Genomic DNA, 16,112 nt, shown 5'->3' on the forward strand with positions numbered 1-16,112 from the left:
CTCAGTCAAACCGTCTAACCCATGCCAGTCTGGAAAACGGATATTAAACAACGACAATAATGATATGCAAGCATCAATAAATATAAATACATATACACACACACACACACACACACACAAATATATTTGGATAAAAATATATCCCAAAAAGAAGCACACTCTAAACGTTAGAGCAGCAGTGCTTTTATAGGAAGTTAATGGCTGCAGATTACCTCTTTTCAAATTGGAGCTTATTTATATATAAATAGTTATATATATATATACACACATATATATACACTCTCTCAACCAGCACCAAGATGTGATAGTCAAAATGTGTGAAAAATCCTAAATGTCAAATTTCATTTTTAATTCATCTGAAGAAAACAGTTTTTTTTTTTACATGATATAATTATCGGAAAAAAATAACATGCCTGAAACAACTGTAGTGAACATCAGCCCATCTGTGATATTATTTATACAGCACCAATACTCGGAACCTTCCCTGCATTGGATTTTAAGCCTACAATGGACTGTGGATTGCATGCCAGCGTATGTTCTTGGGTGATTTTACATGTACATTGGGTGTATTTGGTCTGTGCTTGTGAACGGATGTAGAACTGGAAGGAGAAATCCATATTTACTTTCGTACATAGGTGGGTATCCATGCATACAGTTAGTGCACCGGTATGCTATCCCCAACTCTACCTTGGTGTCTTTCTTATTAAAAGAGATTCTATTGGATCCTGAAAATGATAATTATATATAAAGGTGGTGCTCCTGCATGGCCACAGTCAAGTGACTGAAACAAGTGAAAGAATATATATCTTTATGATGGACTCTCTCAGCAAAGATGTGCCACGCGTTAGGTGACAAAAGGGGGACAAGAACAGATCCCTGCAGTACACCAGATGACATCTCATAGGGTGAAGAATGCATAGGGCCATAGAACCGTGACTACCTCTTTTTGGTTGAGAATGAAGGACTCCAACCAGTTAAAAAGATCATCTTTCACACTCATTGCAGAGAGTTTTGCCATAAGCCTTTTATGTGGCACAGAATTAAAAGCCTTAGCAAACTCAAGGTAAACAACATCCATCAATGACCCGGGTGATGTTTTCAAGAAACTCAATAAGTTTATCACAGCAGCTCGAGTCAGGGATAAATTCAAATTGTGAGGGCTAAGGCTGTGAGAATTCCAGAAGTTCCAGAATGTTTCTCTAACTCAAGTTTCCATTAGTTTGGCAATGCAGCTTGTAGGACTGACTAGACAATAGTTGAGAATCGACGACGTGTGGTCGCCCTTTTTGAGCAGAGGAATGACACTGGCAGTTTTTCACTGTTGTTAAGACAGAACTGAAAGAAGAGTGGGAACTGGTGCAGGAGGAAGTACCCACCACGTTTGAAAGGCAGGTATGTAACATCATCAAAACCAGGAGAGGCACAGTTGTGCTTATTCTTAAGGTGACGTCGCAGCATTGCAGGCGTAAATTCCGAAGTTGTTATGGATTTTAGTGTCAGAGGTGGTGGAAATGGTATGTTTTGGTTTTCAACAGTAAAAATGCCTGCGTAGTATTCAGCAATGAGTTCTGCGCATTCTTTGGGATCATCAGTAATCTGGTTTGTGTGGGGATTGCGAAGAGGAACAACTGAAGAGTGAGGTCTGCTTTGAATGTACATATTTCCAGAACACCTGGCTGTCAGGGTCAGTTGCTATGTGCTGCTCAAATTCAAGCTCTGCCTTTTTTATCACCTGCCCGAGATGGTTTGATTGTTTATTGTGTTTTTTCCTTTTTATGTCTGATTTATGCAGTTTGTGTTCCCGTTCAGCATTATGACGTTCTTTCCTGGCAACTCTAACTGCTGCAGTCTCCCAAGTTGTACTTTTGGGATGTTTTTTTGTGCTTATGTGGGACTGATGCTGTACATGCTGTCGATATTGAGTTCAGGATGTTCTGAAGTAGAGTGTTCACAACTTCAGAGTCGTAAAATTCCAGCCAGTTTGGGCATTGTAGCTTGGTGAAGTAAGAGTTCCAGTCAAAGCGAGCAGTTTGAGATGGCTCTGGTTTTTGTTACTGCCCATGCATGTGTGTGTGTGTATATATATATATATATATATACACACACACTCATACATATAGATTTGTATTTATATAGGAATATATGTTTATTATATGAATACATTTATATATATATAGACATATATATGTATACATATACACATGTTTGTATGTATATATATATATGTGTGTATATATTTATATTTTATATATATATTTATATTTTATATTTTATCTAGTTTCAGCTCACGATATATATGTGCATATGTATATAGTGTGTGTGTTTATATTCACATACATACACACACATGTACAAATATGCACATACATACACACACTCGAACAACCACCCACCTCTACACACACACACACACACACACATTGCTATCTTGGGTAATCAGGATAATCAAACATTTTCTATGCTCATAAATGGTGATGTGAACTTCAATCTTGGACCCTTTTTTTTTTTGTAAGTGTCCCAGTTTTTTTCTTGTCTGTGAAACATCAGACAATCACTGATCAGATTTTAACCCTGATTAAATGAAAACTGTGAATCAAAGTTAAATCGAGAGAGGATGATTTAATTGATTGAATTGATAATGTGTAAAATGGGGGCAGAAAAGGTGGGGAGGGGTCTGGTTTGGTTTTCCTTCCTTTTTAGTATTCTTTTTTTTTACAGAGTAGTTAAGAAGTCAGTTCTGTTGTCACCCTGATCTTGAGGATTAATCCCACACTGTGGAACTTCAGATAGATGTTTTCTGCTATGGCCTTGGGCTGACCCTGGCCTTATGGGATTAAGGAGGGAAACTGTTTGCTAGCTTCACATATCATCATCATTATTGTCACCACCAATGGCAAGCTGGCAAAAACTTTAGCACGCCGGGCAAAGTGCTTAGCAGTATTTCGTCTGTCTTTATGTTCTGAGTTCAAATTCTGCCAAAGTTGACTTTGCCTTTCATCCTTTCAGGGATGATATATTAAGTATGACCATCTGCATACTGGGGTCGATCTAATCGACTGGCCCCCGCCCTAAAAATTTCGGGCCTTGTGCCTCAAGTAGAAAACATCATTGACACCACCACCATCATTGTTTTTAATGTCCACTCTCCCATGCTTGTATATGTTAGATGGAATTCATTGTGGTGGATCTTATGTGACTGGATGCCTTTCCTTCTGCCAACACTCACCTGTTTCCAGGCAGGATAATATTGTCCACCATGGCCAGACATGTTCTGTACAGAAGACTGGCCTTGAAGAACACTGCTTGTATGACGGGGATGCTTGTTTACAATTGTTGTACCATGTGAAGAGAAAGAAGCTTCAGCACGTGAAGAAACACACACATATCGTGTGTGTGTGTGCATTCGCTCCAATATAAAAGATTAACATTGTAAGAAAAGTGTTGCTGTTGCTGAGGTCTATCAACTTTAGCATCCTGCGTAAAATGCTTTGCAACATTTCAACTGTTTTTACATTCCTTGTTCAAATTCTGCCAAGGTCAACTTTGCTTTCTGTCGTTTTGAGGTCAATAAAAAAAAGGACAGCAACAGCAACACTTTTCTTACAATTTCCTTTCACTGGGAATCCTACACCCCCTCCCACTCCAATTCCTTCCCTGGTTCCTTTTCTTTAGAAGCAACTCAGAGTAGTTTTGCAGCTGTGACCCCTGTAAAAACTGGAGCCACCAGGGACACCAACATATTTCGCTTTTCATCTCACTTGGTCAGTGTCTTTCAGAGACAATGCCAGGGAAGGAATGCTTAATAAACAAGGATGAAAGGATTACCATTTTATTTAACCCTAACCAATTTTCACCTCTTGCAGACACCATTTTGGCATTCAATAAACAGTTCTTTTACAGTAAACAGCTGTTAATAGTGAGACTAGATAATGGCAGCTGGTTTTCTCCTCCTTTTTTACTATTACTACTACTACTACTACTACTACTACTTATAATAATAATAATAATAATAACGATTTTCTTCCAATCTGTCCCTATGAAAACCTCTTGTACCTGATACAGGAAAGGTTACATTCCAGAGATTACAATTTCCCCCTTGAGGCCCAGAAAATACTTCAGTTCTGGTCCAGTGGTGACTTAATCTCCAGTAAGGTCCACAATGAAGCATTAGCGTTCCCGCACCTGGGATGGTGGTGTTGTTACTCATACAAACCTCATAGACAAATCATCACAAAGATTCCCTCATCAACAGACCCTAACCCTTGCTCCATACTCTCTTTACTCTGTCATTATTGCAATAACTTCTGCACTTCTCACCTAATTAGATGTATAGCATTAGCAGTGTTAGCTATAGTCTGGTCACCCATATAGTCAGTCAGGTGATACACAAAGGCGTCATACCCAATGACTGGTATAGCAGCACCATAGTCAACTGCTACAAAGGTAAAGGTGATGCCTTAGGCAGGAATAATTACAGAAGCATCAAGTTGTTGGATCAGATAATGAAAGTCACAGAGAGATGCAGTTTGGGTTTGTGCCTAGGAGAAGCACCACTGATGCTATATTTCTGGTAAGACAGGTGCAGGAGAAATGCATAGCCAAAGATAAACTTATGCATCTGGTTTTCATTGACATGTAGAAAGCCTTTGACAGGGTCCCCTGATCCCTTATCTAGTGGTTAATGCGAAAACTAGGGATAGATAAGTGGTTAGTGAGAGCTGTACAAACCATGTACAGGGATGCTGTCAATAAGTTGAGGGTTGGCAACGAGTATAGTGAAGAATTTTGGGTAGGGGTAGAAGTCCTCCAAGGATAAGTCCTCAGCCCCCTCTTATTCATCATAGTCCTGATGTACATCTTCCATCGGTAAAGTAACAGCTTTCATTTCAAAACTTGATCAAGTATTGTCAGATCTCAAATTCAAGCTGCAGGATTTGTCAGAGACCTTGGCATGGAGCAAGAACGATTGTTGAATAATATCCATATTATCTGTTGGTTATTGTTGGATGATGTTTGCTTCTGACAGGATCCTATGGAGAAGATGCCTGAGGACTCTATCCCCATGACTGTCTCAGGAGTAATGGCTGAAGAAAATGAGTGAATGGATTTGACAATTTATTCATTCATAAACCTAAAACATGTAGGAACCTCAAGAAATCATAACAATCAGTGCAGACTTTGACTTGTTTTATTAACTCTGTTAATTCTGTAGAGGACATTAAAAAGTAAAATCCTGACAATTCTTGTCTTCACTTTAGCCTCCATTGAGGAGTTCTATTGATCTCCGTTGGATGGGTCAATGGCCTGATACCATCTGTTTTGTGTTCACATGAATTGTAAACATTCTTAGATTTGACCTTGTCATATTTTTGACCCAAATAAAATTCCCACCAAGTCTGCATTACACAGACCCATATTTCTTTCTTACTCCTAACTGTTCAATTGGCCCCATTCATGGCCACATGTCTGGCTTGTGTCTCCCAGCAACAATAAGTTTTTAAGACTGTTCTTGATTTCTTTTGCTTTTCAGTTATTAAGTCCAACCATTTCTGTTTGAAGAAGTGACCTAAGTGAATGTATGAAGTATTGAACAACCAGCTTATGGAGTCTTATTACATACTCTGCTAGATATAAAACATCTTAACATCTGGAAATGTTTCCTGAGATAGACTAGCAGTTTATCCAGAGTAGATTTATCTCTCATCTCCTTAAAACTATGAAACTAGAAGGAAGCCTATTCATATTTAAATGACATTTACATTACTTTCTCTGATTTCCATAATAATACTCTTGTTTACAATACTTTGTAAATCTCAGATTGCCTTGCCCTAAATAGTTTTATGGCCTCTGGTTTACAAGGAAGAAAAACGTGAGTTTATGACATTCAAAAACAACTTCAAGGATACTTATGATATGCATGATCTAAATGGCTGCAACCGTAAACTGAAAGCAGGTTATAGACTTAACTTGCAATAAGCTTACCTTTACTCTATGACCGTCACCTGTCAAACAAGAATTAGATAACAATTATCAAGTTGAAGTGAATTATGTCATTTAAAATACTTTTAACTTTCAGAAAAACTGAATGAATGAGTCACTTGAATCTTCGCAGTTGATTACAGCAACGATAGGATAAAATTTCATTGACATTTAAAATAGGTTTTTATATGTGCTACATCATTAACACGTTAAATAAATCAGGTGTTTTTGGTTAAATTACTGATAGATATCACCAATGTATATTTGACTTGAATCTGTAATTATTTTGTCTTGTTCCATGATGAATAATAAATAAGAAAACCACGAGTGAATGACCAAATGGTTCAAGTGATTCTTTGTTGAAATCAAGTGCTACAGATCAGATTCTCGAACAAGTCATATTGTACTATTTGCATAAGGTCATTCTATCCTATTGTTGTTTCAACCTTCTTTACCTGGAGCGGTGGTAAAAACGGAGAAGGGCGTAAACATTTTTTCTTTACAGTTGGATGGTTTTGAAGATTATATCACTATGGGGAATATATCTAATCCAGACGACATGAATAGCTAAGGTGGAAAGATATATAAATATAAAATTTTATAGTATCATCACTCTGTCTTATATATATAAAAAAAAACAAGATCATTTTACTAAATCAAAAATATTAAATTCACAATTTTAATTACAAGAGAACTTTTCTAACTTTATAACATTAACAATAATTAAGTTTGTATGCAAGAGTTGATTCCACTACAAAGATCCATTGATTAGGCTGCCTGTCTTGGTACATTAGCTATGATAATGAGAGACAGCAACGAGTTGAATGTCGTAATTGCATCAGGGAATATGCAGTTCAGTGAGTTTGTTTAGTTTGGTAGATTTAGGGTTGGAGAAACATTCGATCTATGTATTGATTTTTAATTGAATATTTTATCTTTCATATCAACTGCTATGTGTATGTGTGTACACATACATACCACCATCATCATCTTCCTTATTTAACATCCCATTTTTTCCATGCTTGCATGGGTCAGATGGAATGTGTTGAAGATTTTCCACAGCCCTTCCTGTTGCCAACCCTCACCTGTTCTCAAGCAAAGTAATCTTTCTTCATAGCTAGACATGATTTTCATGGCACCACCCTCTCTGTATGAAGGGGATTCTTATTTACAACCATCACATGATGTCAAGACAAGGATACACTCAAACACATGGCACATAAAAAGCACCATTCAAGCATGGTCAATGCCAGTGCTGCCTGACTGGTCCCGTGCCAGTGGCACATACAAAGCACCATTCAAGTGTGACTGTTGCAAGTGCCATCTGACTGACTCCCATGCCAGTGGCATGTAAAAAGCATCATTCAAGCGTGGTCGATGCCAGTACCACCTGACTGACCCTCATGCTGGTGGCATGTAAAAAGCACCTACTACACTCTTGGAGTGGTTGGCGTTAGGAAGGGTTTCCAGCTGTAGAAACTTTGCCAGATCAGTTTGGAGCCTGGTGCAGCCCTCAGTCAAACTGTCCAACCCATGCCAGCATGGAAAGTGGATGTTAAACGATGATGTCCGCTTTCCATACTGGCATGGTTGTGAATTAGACAATTCCACATTAACTGCCACATCCTAAACCTTTTGAACTTCATCCAAGAAAAAAAAAAATCCAGAAATCTTTTCAACGGATAAACCTTCATTCACCAACCCAGTTTGATCATTTCCTCACTGATCTGCTGTGATCTTTCCTTTTGTGTTCGCCCATATAAACTTCAAAAGGGGTCTTCTCTGGCAAACTTACCACTTGTATACCTCTCCTTGCTAAAAGTTACTTGATACAAACATGGTCTGAAGGTCGTTGGTCTGGTCTGTGATGGTGACTGGTCGAGTTGAGGAATGAAAATAGATTTCTTGGGTTGCATGAAAGAGTCACTGAACAACATCCACGAATATTTAACAGATTTTATTATTGAACTTAAAGAAAAACTGTTGGCCTTTTACAGATATAGCAATTTCAATAATTACAAACTTGGAGAGAGATTCTGCCTGGCGTTTACAGCAACCTGCAGTATGCCCAATACAACTGGAAACATTTGTGCTATATTCATGGTGATGAAGGTTCCTGTCATCTATCTGTGCCATCTGTCTTAGCTGCTTTCTTCAGTTGTCTAAAAGTGCTTGCTGAATGGTTTTTATAGGGAACCAGAAGTCAAATTCTAGAATGTTTGAGAAAACTTGCCCATGCCATTGCTTCACACTGATTGGTCAGTTAATAGACTGATCACTTGAAACTATGGTGATTTGCTTGTGATGTCTGACCACACATCCAGGGATTTGGTTTTGAATCATTACCATTCACTCTTATATTCTTGCTTCTCCTGTATTGCATCCATTCTATTCAGAAAGAAAATGACACATTGTTTTTCTTAGATAGGAATCCCATTTGAAGAGAGATTTTTCTTATCTGTTTAATGCTACAGGAAAAGAAAGACTGGGCAGTGATATTATCGGTCTTGGTGATTCATTGCTGGATTTACTAACTCTTTTGAGAAAATTTGGTATTATTAGACATGGGTAAAATTTAGACAGTCAAAATCCCAGAAAGTGTCACAGAAACAAGTTTTTGAAGATTAACCTCAACCAACTTTATCCATTTGATAGATAAAAAGAAGCTTTCTTTCTATCTTAACCAACAATGTATCATGGATCTTGAGTGGCTGCCAGGTTGTTGTATATGGAATTTAGCTGGATATAACGATTTCCTTCTCAGTTATTTTAATGTCACCCAAAGGAGTGTGGAAGCATGGTTGAGTGCCCGGGGCTATTATTCCACACACTCTCTTGTCCTGAAGGACAACCTCTCTATTACTGAAGGCCCAAACACATCAACATGCAGTTGGGGTCTGGTGAGTCCAACATCCGAAATGGGTCTAGAGTTTGCTTAGAACATGGCATACTTTCACTCACCAATGGACTACTTATGGTCGAAGCCTAACTCGTATCCTCTTTTGAATTTTTTAAAAATAGATAAAACTGCATTTGCTTCTCAGAACTTGATGTATATATACTGACCTTTACTTAAACTCTTGTATAACCTCAAACACCCTGTTTTTACCCCTAGCTTAACCAATCTACAACGGTATGAGAAAACAACAAACACTGCTCGTAAGTAGTCTTTCATGTTTAATCGCTTTTACGTTTATTTAAAATAACACCGTTTTTCATTGACCCCAGGCCATAAGACAAAATCAAAATCTTGATTTTTGCCTTATATACTTCTAGAGTTGATAAACTAAATCTCAGGCAAGAACAATCAACTATAACCTGCTCCTATAAATATGTGACCTTATGTTAGTCTGACAAGGAACATTTATTTAACCCTTTGACATTTAAAACGGTCATACACAGCCCAAACATTCTTCTTATTTTATGTTCAAACTGACCAGCTCTAGCCTCCCACACTTACCCTACAATGTCACTCTAAAAATAAACAATTACATCATTGAAATCCTGTACCATTTTAAGATATAGGGACACTAGGCAATTTCCCTGGGGTAGCATAGATCTAGGGGCATTGATTTGCCCAGGGGGTTATAATGCTAAAATGGACGGCCCTGTTGAAATCTCGCATCTACAAAATAAGGCATGATTAATTCAAAACAATGTGAATAGATAAGCCTTACATTTGACAGAGCAATCTGAATGCTAAAAGGGTGAAACTTTACTCAACACGTGTCAGTAATTTAGGTGAGTCTACAAAGCAGAGTGTATTACTCTTCCTTTCTCATCTGACTAATAAACAAAATAAAAATGAATATTTTGTGAAGATTTTTCTTGTATGGGGTTAGGGTATGAATTAATTTATTTTTAAACTGACCTCTTTTCTAACAGGTATTTCATACCTGAAGCATATAGTCAAATCGTAGCCTCTATGTCTCTAATTATATGGTTTGCAGAAATATGTTGGCTAAACTCTTTTTTTCCTTACCACAATAATGCAGAAGCTACGATTTATTCACAGTTGTTGTGTTGAACAGAATCAACTGCTTGAACTTTCAATGAAAACAGATTTATGAATTGGTGACCATCTCTATTGAATGTTTTTACTAAAAAAAACATTGGTCTTTAATCCCAAACCTAGACGAACTAAGTATCATGTTTGAAAATATAATACTGTGTACACCGAGATTTGAATCCACGATCTAAGGCTAGAATACTCCAATACAGATATCCATTTGGCCGTTATACTTCTATATAGCAACGGGGATGGAGACGAAAAATGGTTGCTTTCCCCTCATCTTAGATAGAGGAGATGTTGCGAGGGTCATACTTTTCATATGAACATTAAAAGACATAAGTAAATTATACGTAAAGGCCTAGCAGACCAGCCAGGAGCACAAACTGCCACATCAACGACCAAGGCTTTCATGTACTTCGTAGACATTAGAGATACATTTGACGAAGAACCATCGTTTGTACAGCTGAGCAGAAAACTGATTGTTTGATTATTGCTCTTCAATCTCGACAAATCTTATGTCCAAACGCACTCCAGTTTTGGCTATCCTGTCTTTTTCAGGCAGTTTATTTAGTGCCACATCAGCGAACGTATCCTTTCTAAATGTTTATATGGATGTGATTAAATGAAAATGTTGGCTGCTATTTCTAGCAGGTCGAACGACCATGCATTGACTTTGTTTTTTCGAGGGACTTTATTTAATCGACCATGGAAGAGCATAAAAAGTGAACTTCAGATACAATTAATAATAATGGTTAATTATTACTGGCTGCACAAATGAAGTAATGTGGTGTTCATGCCTTTCCGAAGGAGATCATCATCGTTAAGTGAAGCAGGTTTTCCCTCGGCCACTGTCCATGCCTTGTTAAGACCCTGGTCAGGGTTTTCACTGGACAAATCGACTTCAACTGTTCTTCCTGTCATCCAAGGAAGATTATCTTATGGAATCTATCCGTCCCCTATGTCCTTCTTTATTTCAGAAGGTTAGCTCTGATTGAAGCTAAACAACAGAGCCATCTTTAGCAAGTTGAAGGACAATTTAAAGGTGAGAAGGTAGAGCCCAGTATATCACTGGTATTATTTATTTGACCCGGGAAAGATGAAAGGCTAACTTTACAGTATATCACTAACAACAATAATAATTTGCAACAATAACTAATTTCTAATAAATAATAAATATAATCATTAAAGGAAGATCTTCGCCAAAACATTTGGGCGCCCATCGTCGACTCTGCCCCCTTTACGTCTCCCCCTTTCTCTCTCTCCATTACCTTTATCCTCCTCCTCCTTCTCTTCTAATACCTACTTCCTCCCCTTCACTCTCTATCTTTCGCTCATACGTCCTCCCTCTCCTCCTCACTATTATACACACATACTCTATACACACCTCTCTTCCATATACACACCTCTCTATACACACTTCCCACTCTATCTCATGTCCTCCTCTCTCTCTATTCTGCACTTGAGTTATTTCTCTTCCTTCTCTCTCTCTCTTTTGCACTCTTACCAAACACAATATCTTACGCACATTCCTATTTCTTAGCCATTATCCACTCTCTCTCTCTCTCTACTCAATTCAACAACTATACACTCGTTTATTCACTCCAGCACCTTCATCTTATTCTTCGACTTTTGGTCGTCAACACAACCACATTTAAGACTGAATGTTGTCAGCACACACAACACCACCAAACCAACACACACAATTAACAACTATTCTTCCCTCCTTCCTTCCTTTTTACTAAACGACAGCAGAAGTCGATTTATTACAACTCTAAACCATTTCTAATAACTTTAACTATTATTATTACTTTTACCAATTAATATTAACAGTCGATTTACCAACAGCTTGAAGATAAAATGTGAAAGAGAAGGCGTGGACCAATTTATTAGGTGCAAACAACACACCACACACATATACAGACCTGTGTATATATATATATATACATGTGTCTGTGTGTGTGTATATATATGTGCGCGCCCTGTATTGGTTAAGTTTGAGAAGCCATCAATTAAGAAGTGGGGGAAAGAAAATGTGGAAGAAAAACGAAGTAGGGGAGAAGAAAAGTAAATGAGAAAAGTGTTTAATAAAGAAGCTAAAAGGGGAAGAGCAGAGGACGGACGGAGAAAAAGTGTGAGGTGAGGTTTATCTGTGAGTCTATCGATAAGAAGAGAGGGGGAAAGAAAAAGCTTAGCCATTTGTCGGGGGTGAGAGTTGTTTAAGTAAGAGGCAAGAGAAAAAAGATTGAAAGCAAATCTGTGATAAGAAGACCATTCGAAGAGGTAGTAATACAATAATAACAAGAAGAAGAAGAAGGCGGCTAGTAATATTGATAATAATAATAATATTAGTGATACCAGTGGCACGGTCGTCACTCGATTCTCTCTGCCGACAACAGGAACCAGCACACCGACACCGTATTGCAGCAACGACCATCATCAGTATTTCACCAATAATAATAATGATTTAAAGGTTGCTGTGGTGAATGGTGGTGGCACGTTGTTTAGAAGGAAGCTAACCACATTTATAAAGCAACTAACCCCATAAAACACCCCCACAAAACATTAATCTAGATCTTCCCTCCATCTCTTTCTGAAAGGCTTCCTTTGTCGTTTCTACCTTTTTAATTTTTTTTTCGAATAAGACAGAAATTTCTAATTGGGAAAGAGAAAAAAAAAACAAAAGCAAAGCAACACCACATCTCTACTAATATCACCAGTACCACCACCACCACCACCACGAATATTATAACAGCAATACTAGTTCCAAAAGCAGCAGCACCACTACTAATACACCAGCAGCAGTAATAATACCAACAGCAACAACCACAACAGTAACATCAACAAGATGTCTGTAAGTGATGGTGGAACCTGGGCCAAAGTGTCGGAGGTTTTCCGAGGGGACAGTGCCGTCAAAGCCCTGGCCAGTGGAGTCGGAGTCCCGGATGATTCCGTGCGGATGTTTCTATCACTTTTGGCTGGTAAGTGCACACAATCCACCTTCTTTTAATCTACCTTGTTTTTCTATTATGTGTGTGCGTATATATATATATACACACGCACACATACATACATGTCTTTTCTATACTTTCTTTTGTCTATCAATACATTCTTATACACACACACACACACACACACATATATATATATATATATTTGCATGCACTTAAGTACGTATTCTATGTATATATCCAATGTATATTGCGTGTGTGTATATGTATATATATATAAGATATGAATGTATGTCTTGGTTCGCACGTTGGAATTTACGACCAAGAGAGGGGCTTAACTCAATACCGAAGTGTAATTATTATTTCAGTCGGTTCCTGTTGCTCGACTTTTGCCAGTCTCCTCTCTGGTCACCAGAATCAGATGAATGTCAGCATTATAATAAATACATTCATTTATTTATTGTGGTGGATACACGAGGTTTCTCGCACACTGAGGTTGCGACAACTCGACCCTAATATGTTCTTATTTAGCTCCATGTTAGCCCTGGTGAAGCATACCTATGGCAAAGACATTCCATGAATGACCGTCCTGACTTTTCTTTATATCAAGGACTGACATCGGGAAAAAAAAAAGAAAGGCAAAGCCGACCCCAGTTCGAAACTCGGAAACTTTGGGCACCAAACCGTTGGCGCCCATCGTCCTCTTGTAGAGCAGATAACATTGCTCGACATGTTATCAGTGTTGGCCGACAATAGAAACAATTTACTAACATTATTGCATTCGTGTTTTTATTGTAGAGCAACACAAATAAAACCGAGCTGGCGGCAACATGTTGCTTGTGCTAAACACTTCGTCTCCGTCTGCTGGGAAACGAAATCATTTCAGCGCTCAATCTTTGGGTCGCCTGCAACATTTGGACCCCTAAACCTTCGTAAGGAGCAGAAACTTTGAACATTTACATGCCCATTCCTGATTGACATGCTAAATCGAAACATATGCATATAATACAGTAAATAAATAAATGTGTGTGTGTATATATTATATATATATATATACACACACACATACACACACACACACACACATTTATAAAGAGGGAGACTGTAGTTCGCTTGACCCGCTCGGAGTAATTGTTAAATCTCCCTAAAAAGCACACCTTACCATCTTTAAAAATGGGGCTCATTGGATAATGTAGCCATAGATAATACTGTCTGAACACAGGACCAGGTGACACACATCTGAGTTGAGGGTTACGCACAACCTGTCTATATTTTCTCTCTGCTTGTGGACTCAAGAGGATGTCCATATTTTCCTGGTTACCTCCAACTTCGTAGTTCTCTTGTCACTGTACATGTTTGCCAGAGACAAGATTTTCAGCTGCCACTGGGTCAGTATGCTTGGTACTTATCTCAAAAATGTGTATAAAAACATATTACCCCATTTGGTGTAGAGGGATATATATAATCAACCGAACCTGATCACTGGTTTATTTACTCGACTTATTTTAATGACTAGGGAGATGAGAGAAACATTCCCGGACAATTCGATGCCCCACCCAAGAAAAGGAGCAATGGTATTTACAATTAAGAAGATTGAATTTGGGGGTAGCAAGTGACAGATTTGTAGGGTAATTTGAGCTTTTGATGTTGTAGAGCAGGAGTTCACAACCGGACTCTACATGTCCCTTGAAGGTTCATACGAAATTTCGTAGAGAAAAATAGGAATCAAAGGGGTTTGTAGGTTAAAAATGGTTGAGGTTCACTGCTGTAGAGTATTATTAATTGGACCCAAATAATGTGTGATAACAGTTAAAATGGCTTTATTCACATTCGTTGGTCAATAAATCAGTGAAGCTGTGAGGAGGTAGGTTTGACCAGCATAAAATGGACATAGGATATTAGGCTTCAGTTTGAAAATATTCTGTGTTTGTATATGTCAGTATGCGAAGAGGCGTTAAATGAAATAATTATATATATATATATATCATCATCATCGTTTAACATCTGCTTTCCATGCTAGCATGGGTTGGACGGTTCAACTGGGGTCTGGGGAGCCCGAAGGCTGCACCAGGCCAGTCAGATCTGGCAGTGTTTCTACAGCTAGATGCCCTTCCTAATGCCAACCACTCCGAGAGTGTTGTGGGTGATTTTATGTGCCACCGACACAGGTGCCAGACGAGGCTGGCGAACGGCCACGATCGGATGGTGTTTGTTACGTGCCCACAGCACGGAGGCCAGTCGATGCGGTACTGGCTACAGCCACGTTCGGATGGTTTTCTTATGTGCCACCGGCACTAGTACCACAAAGATACAAATTCCATTGATGTTCATCTATTTTGATTTGGTTTGATTTTCTCTTGCCTCAACAACAGGTCTTCACAAGTGTCACAAGAAGGAAGGTATGCACAGGTGGACTGACTACGTCCCAGGTCGGGGCCACGGGTTATGGCCTCACTAGTCTTGCCGGGTCTTCTCACGCACAGCATACTTCCATAGGTCTTGGTCTCTAGTCATTTCCTTGGTGAGACCTAAAGTTCGAAGGTCGTGCTTCACCACCTCGTCCCAGGTTTTCCTGGGTCTACCTCTTCCACAGGTTCCCTCAACTGCTAGGGTGTAGCACTTTTGCACACAACTATCTTCAGCCATTCTCGTCACATGACCATACCAGCGCAGCCGTCTCTCTTGCACACCACAACTGATGCTTCTTAGGTTCAACTTTTCTCTCAAGGTACTTACACTCTGTCGATTATGAACACTGACATTACACATTCATCGGAGTATAGCATGCATATGTGTATTTATATATATATAGCATGCATATGTGTATTTATATATATATATAGCATGCATATATGTATTTATACATATGTAGTACGTATATAGGTATATATATATAGCATGTATGTATGTAGCATGTATATATGTGTATATATATATAGCATGCATATATGTGTGTGTATATATATATATATATATATATATGTATATATATGTGTGTATGTATATATATATATATATAAACACACCGGCTCGACTGGCTTCCGTGCTGGTGGCACGTAAAATGCACCAACCTGACCGTGGCCGTTGCCAGCCTCGCCTGGCACCTGTGCAGGTGGCACGTAAAAAGCACCCACTACACTCACAGAGTGGTTGGCGTTAGGAAGGGCATCCAG

At 38.6% G+C, this 16,112-nt stretch overlaps 1 protein-coding gene across 3 annotated transcripts in view; it reads left to right on the forward strand.

The window, feature by feature from the left end:
* The window catches only part of LOC115224736 (lysophospholipid acyltransferase 5), an 82,801-nt gene that overhangs the window by 1,370 nt on the left and 65,319 nt on the right, over positions 1–16,112 (forward strand). For 2 of the 3 annotated variants that reach the window (XM_029795614.2, XM_036513822.1), the window contains exon 2: positions 12,788–12,969. In XM_029795614.2, the coding sequence (XP_029651474.1) occupies positions 12,837–12,969 (133 nt within the window). In that variant the 5' untranslated portion in view covers positions 12,788–12,836. Of the gene's footprint in view, positions 1–2,217; positions 2,226–12,787; positions 12,970–16,112 lie in introns of those variants that run through there. The other variant, XM_036513821.1, reaches the window with a different exon arrangement.

Source organism: Octopus sinensis, linkage group LG26, assembly GCF_006345805.1.
Source record: "Octopus sinensis linkage group LG26, ASM634580v1, whole genome shotgun sequence".
Classification (NCBI taxonomy): Eukaryota; Metazoa; Mollusca; class Cephalopoda; order Octopoda; family Octopodidae; genus Octopus; species Octopus sinensis.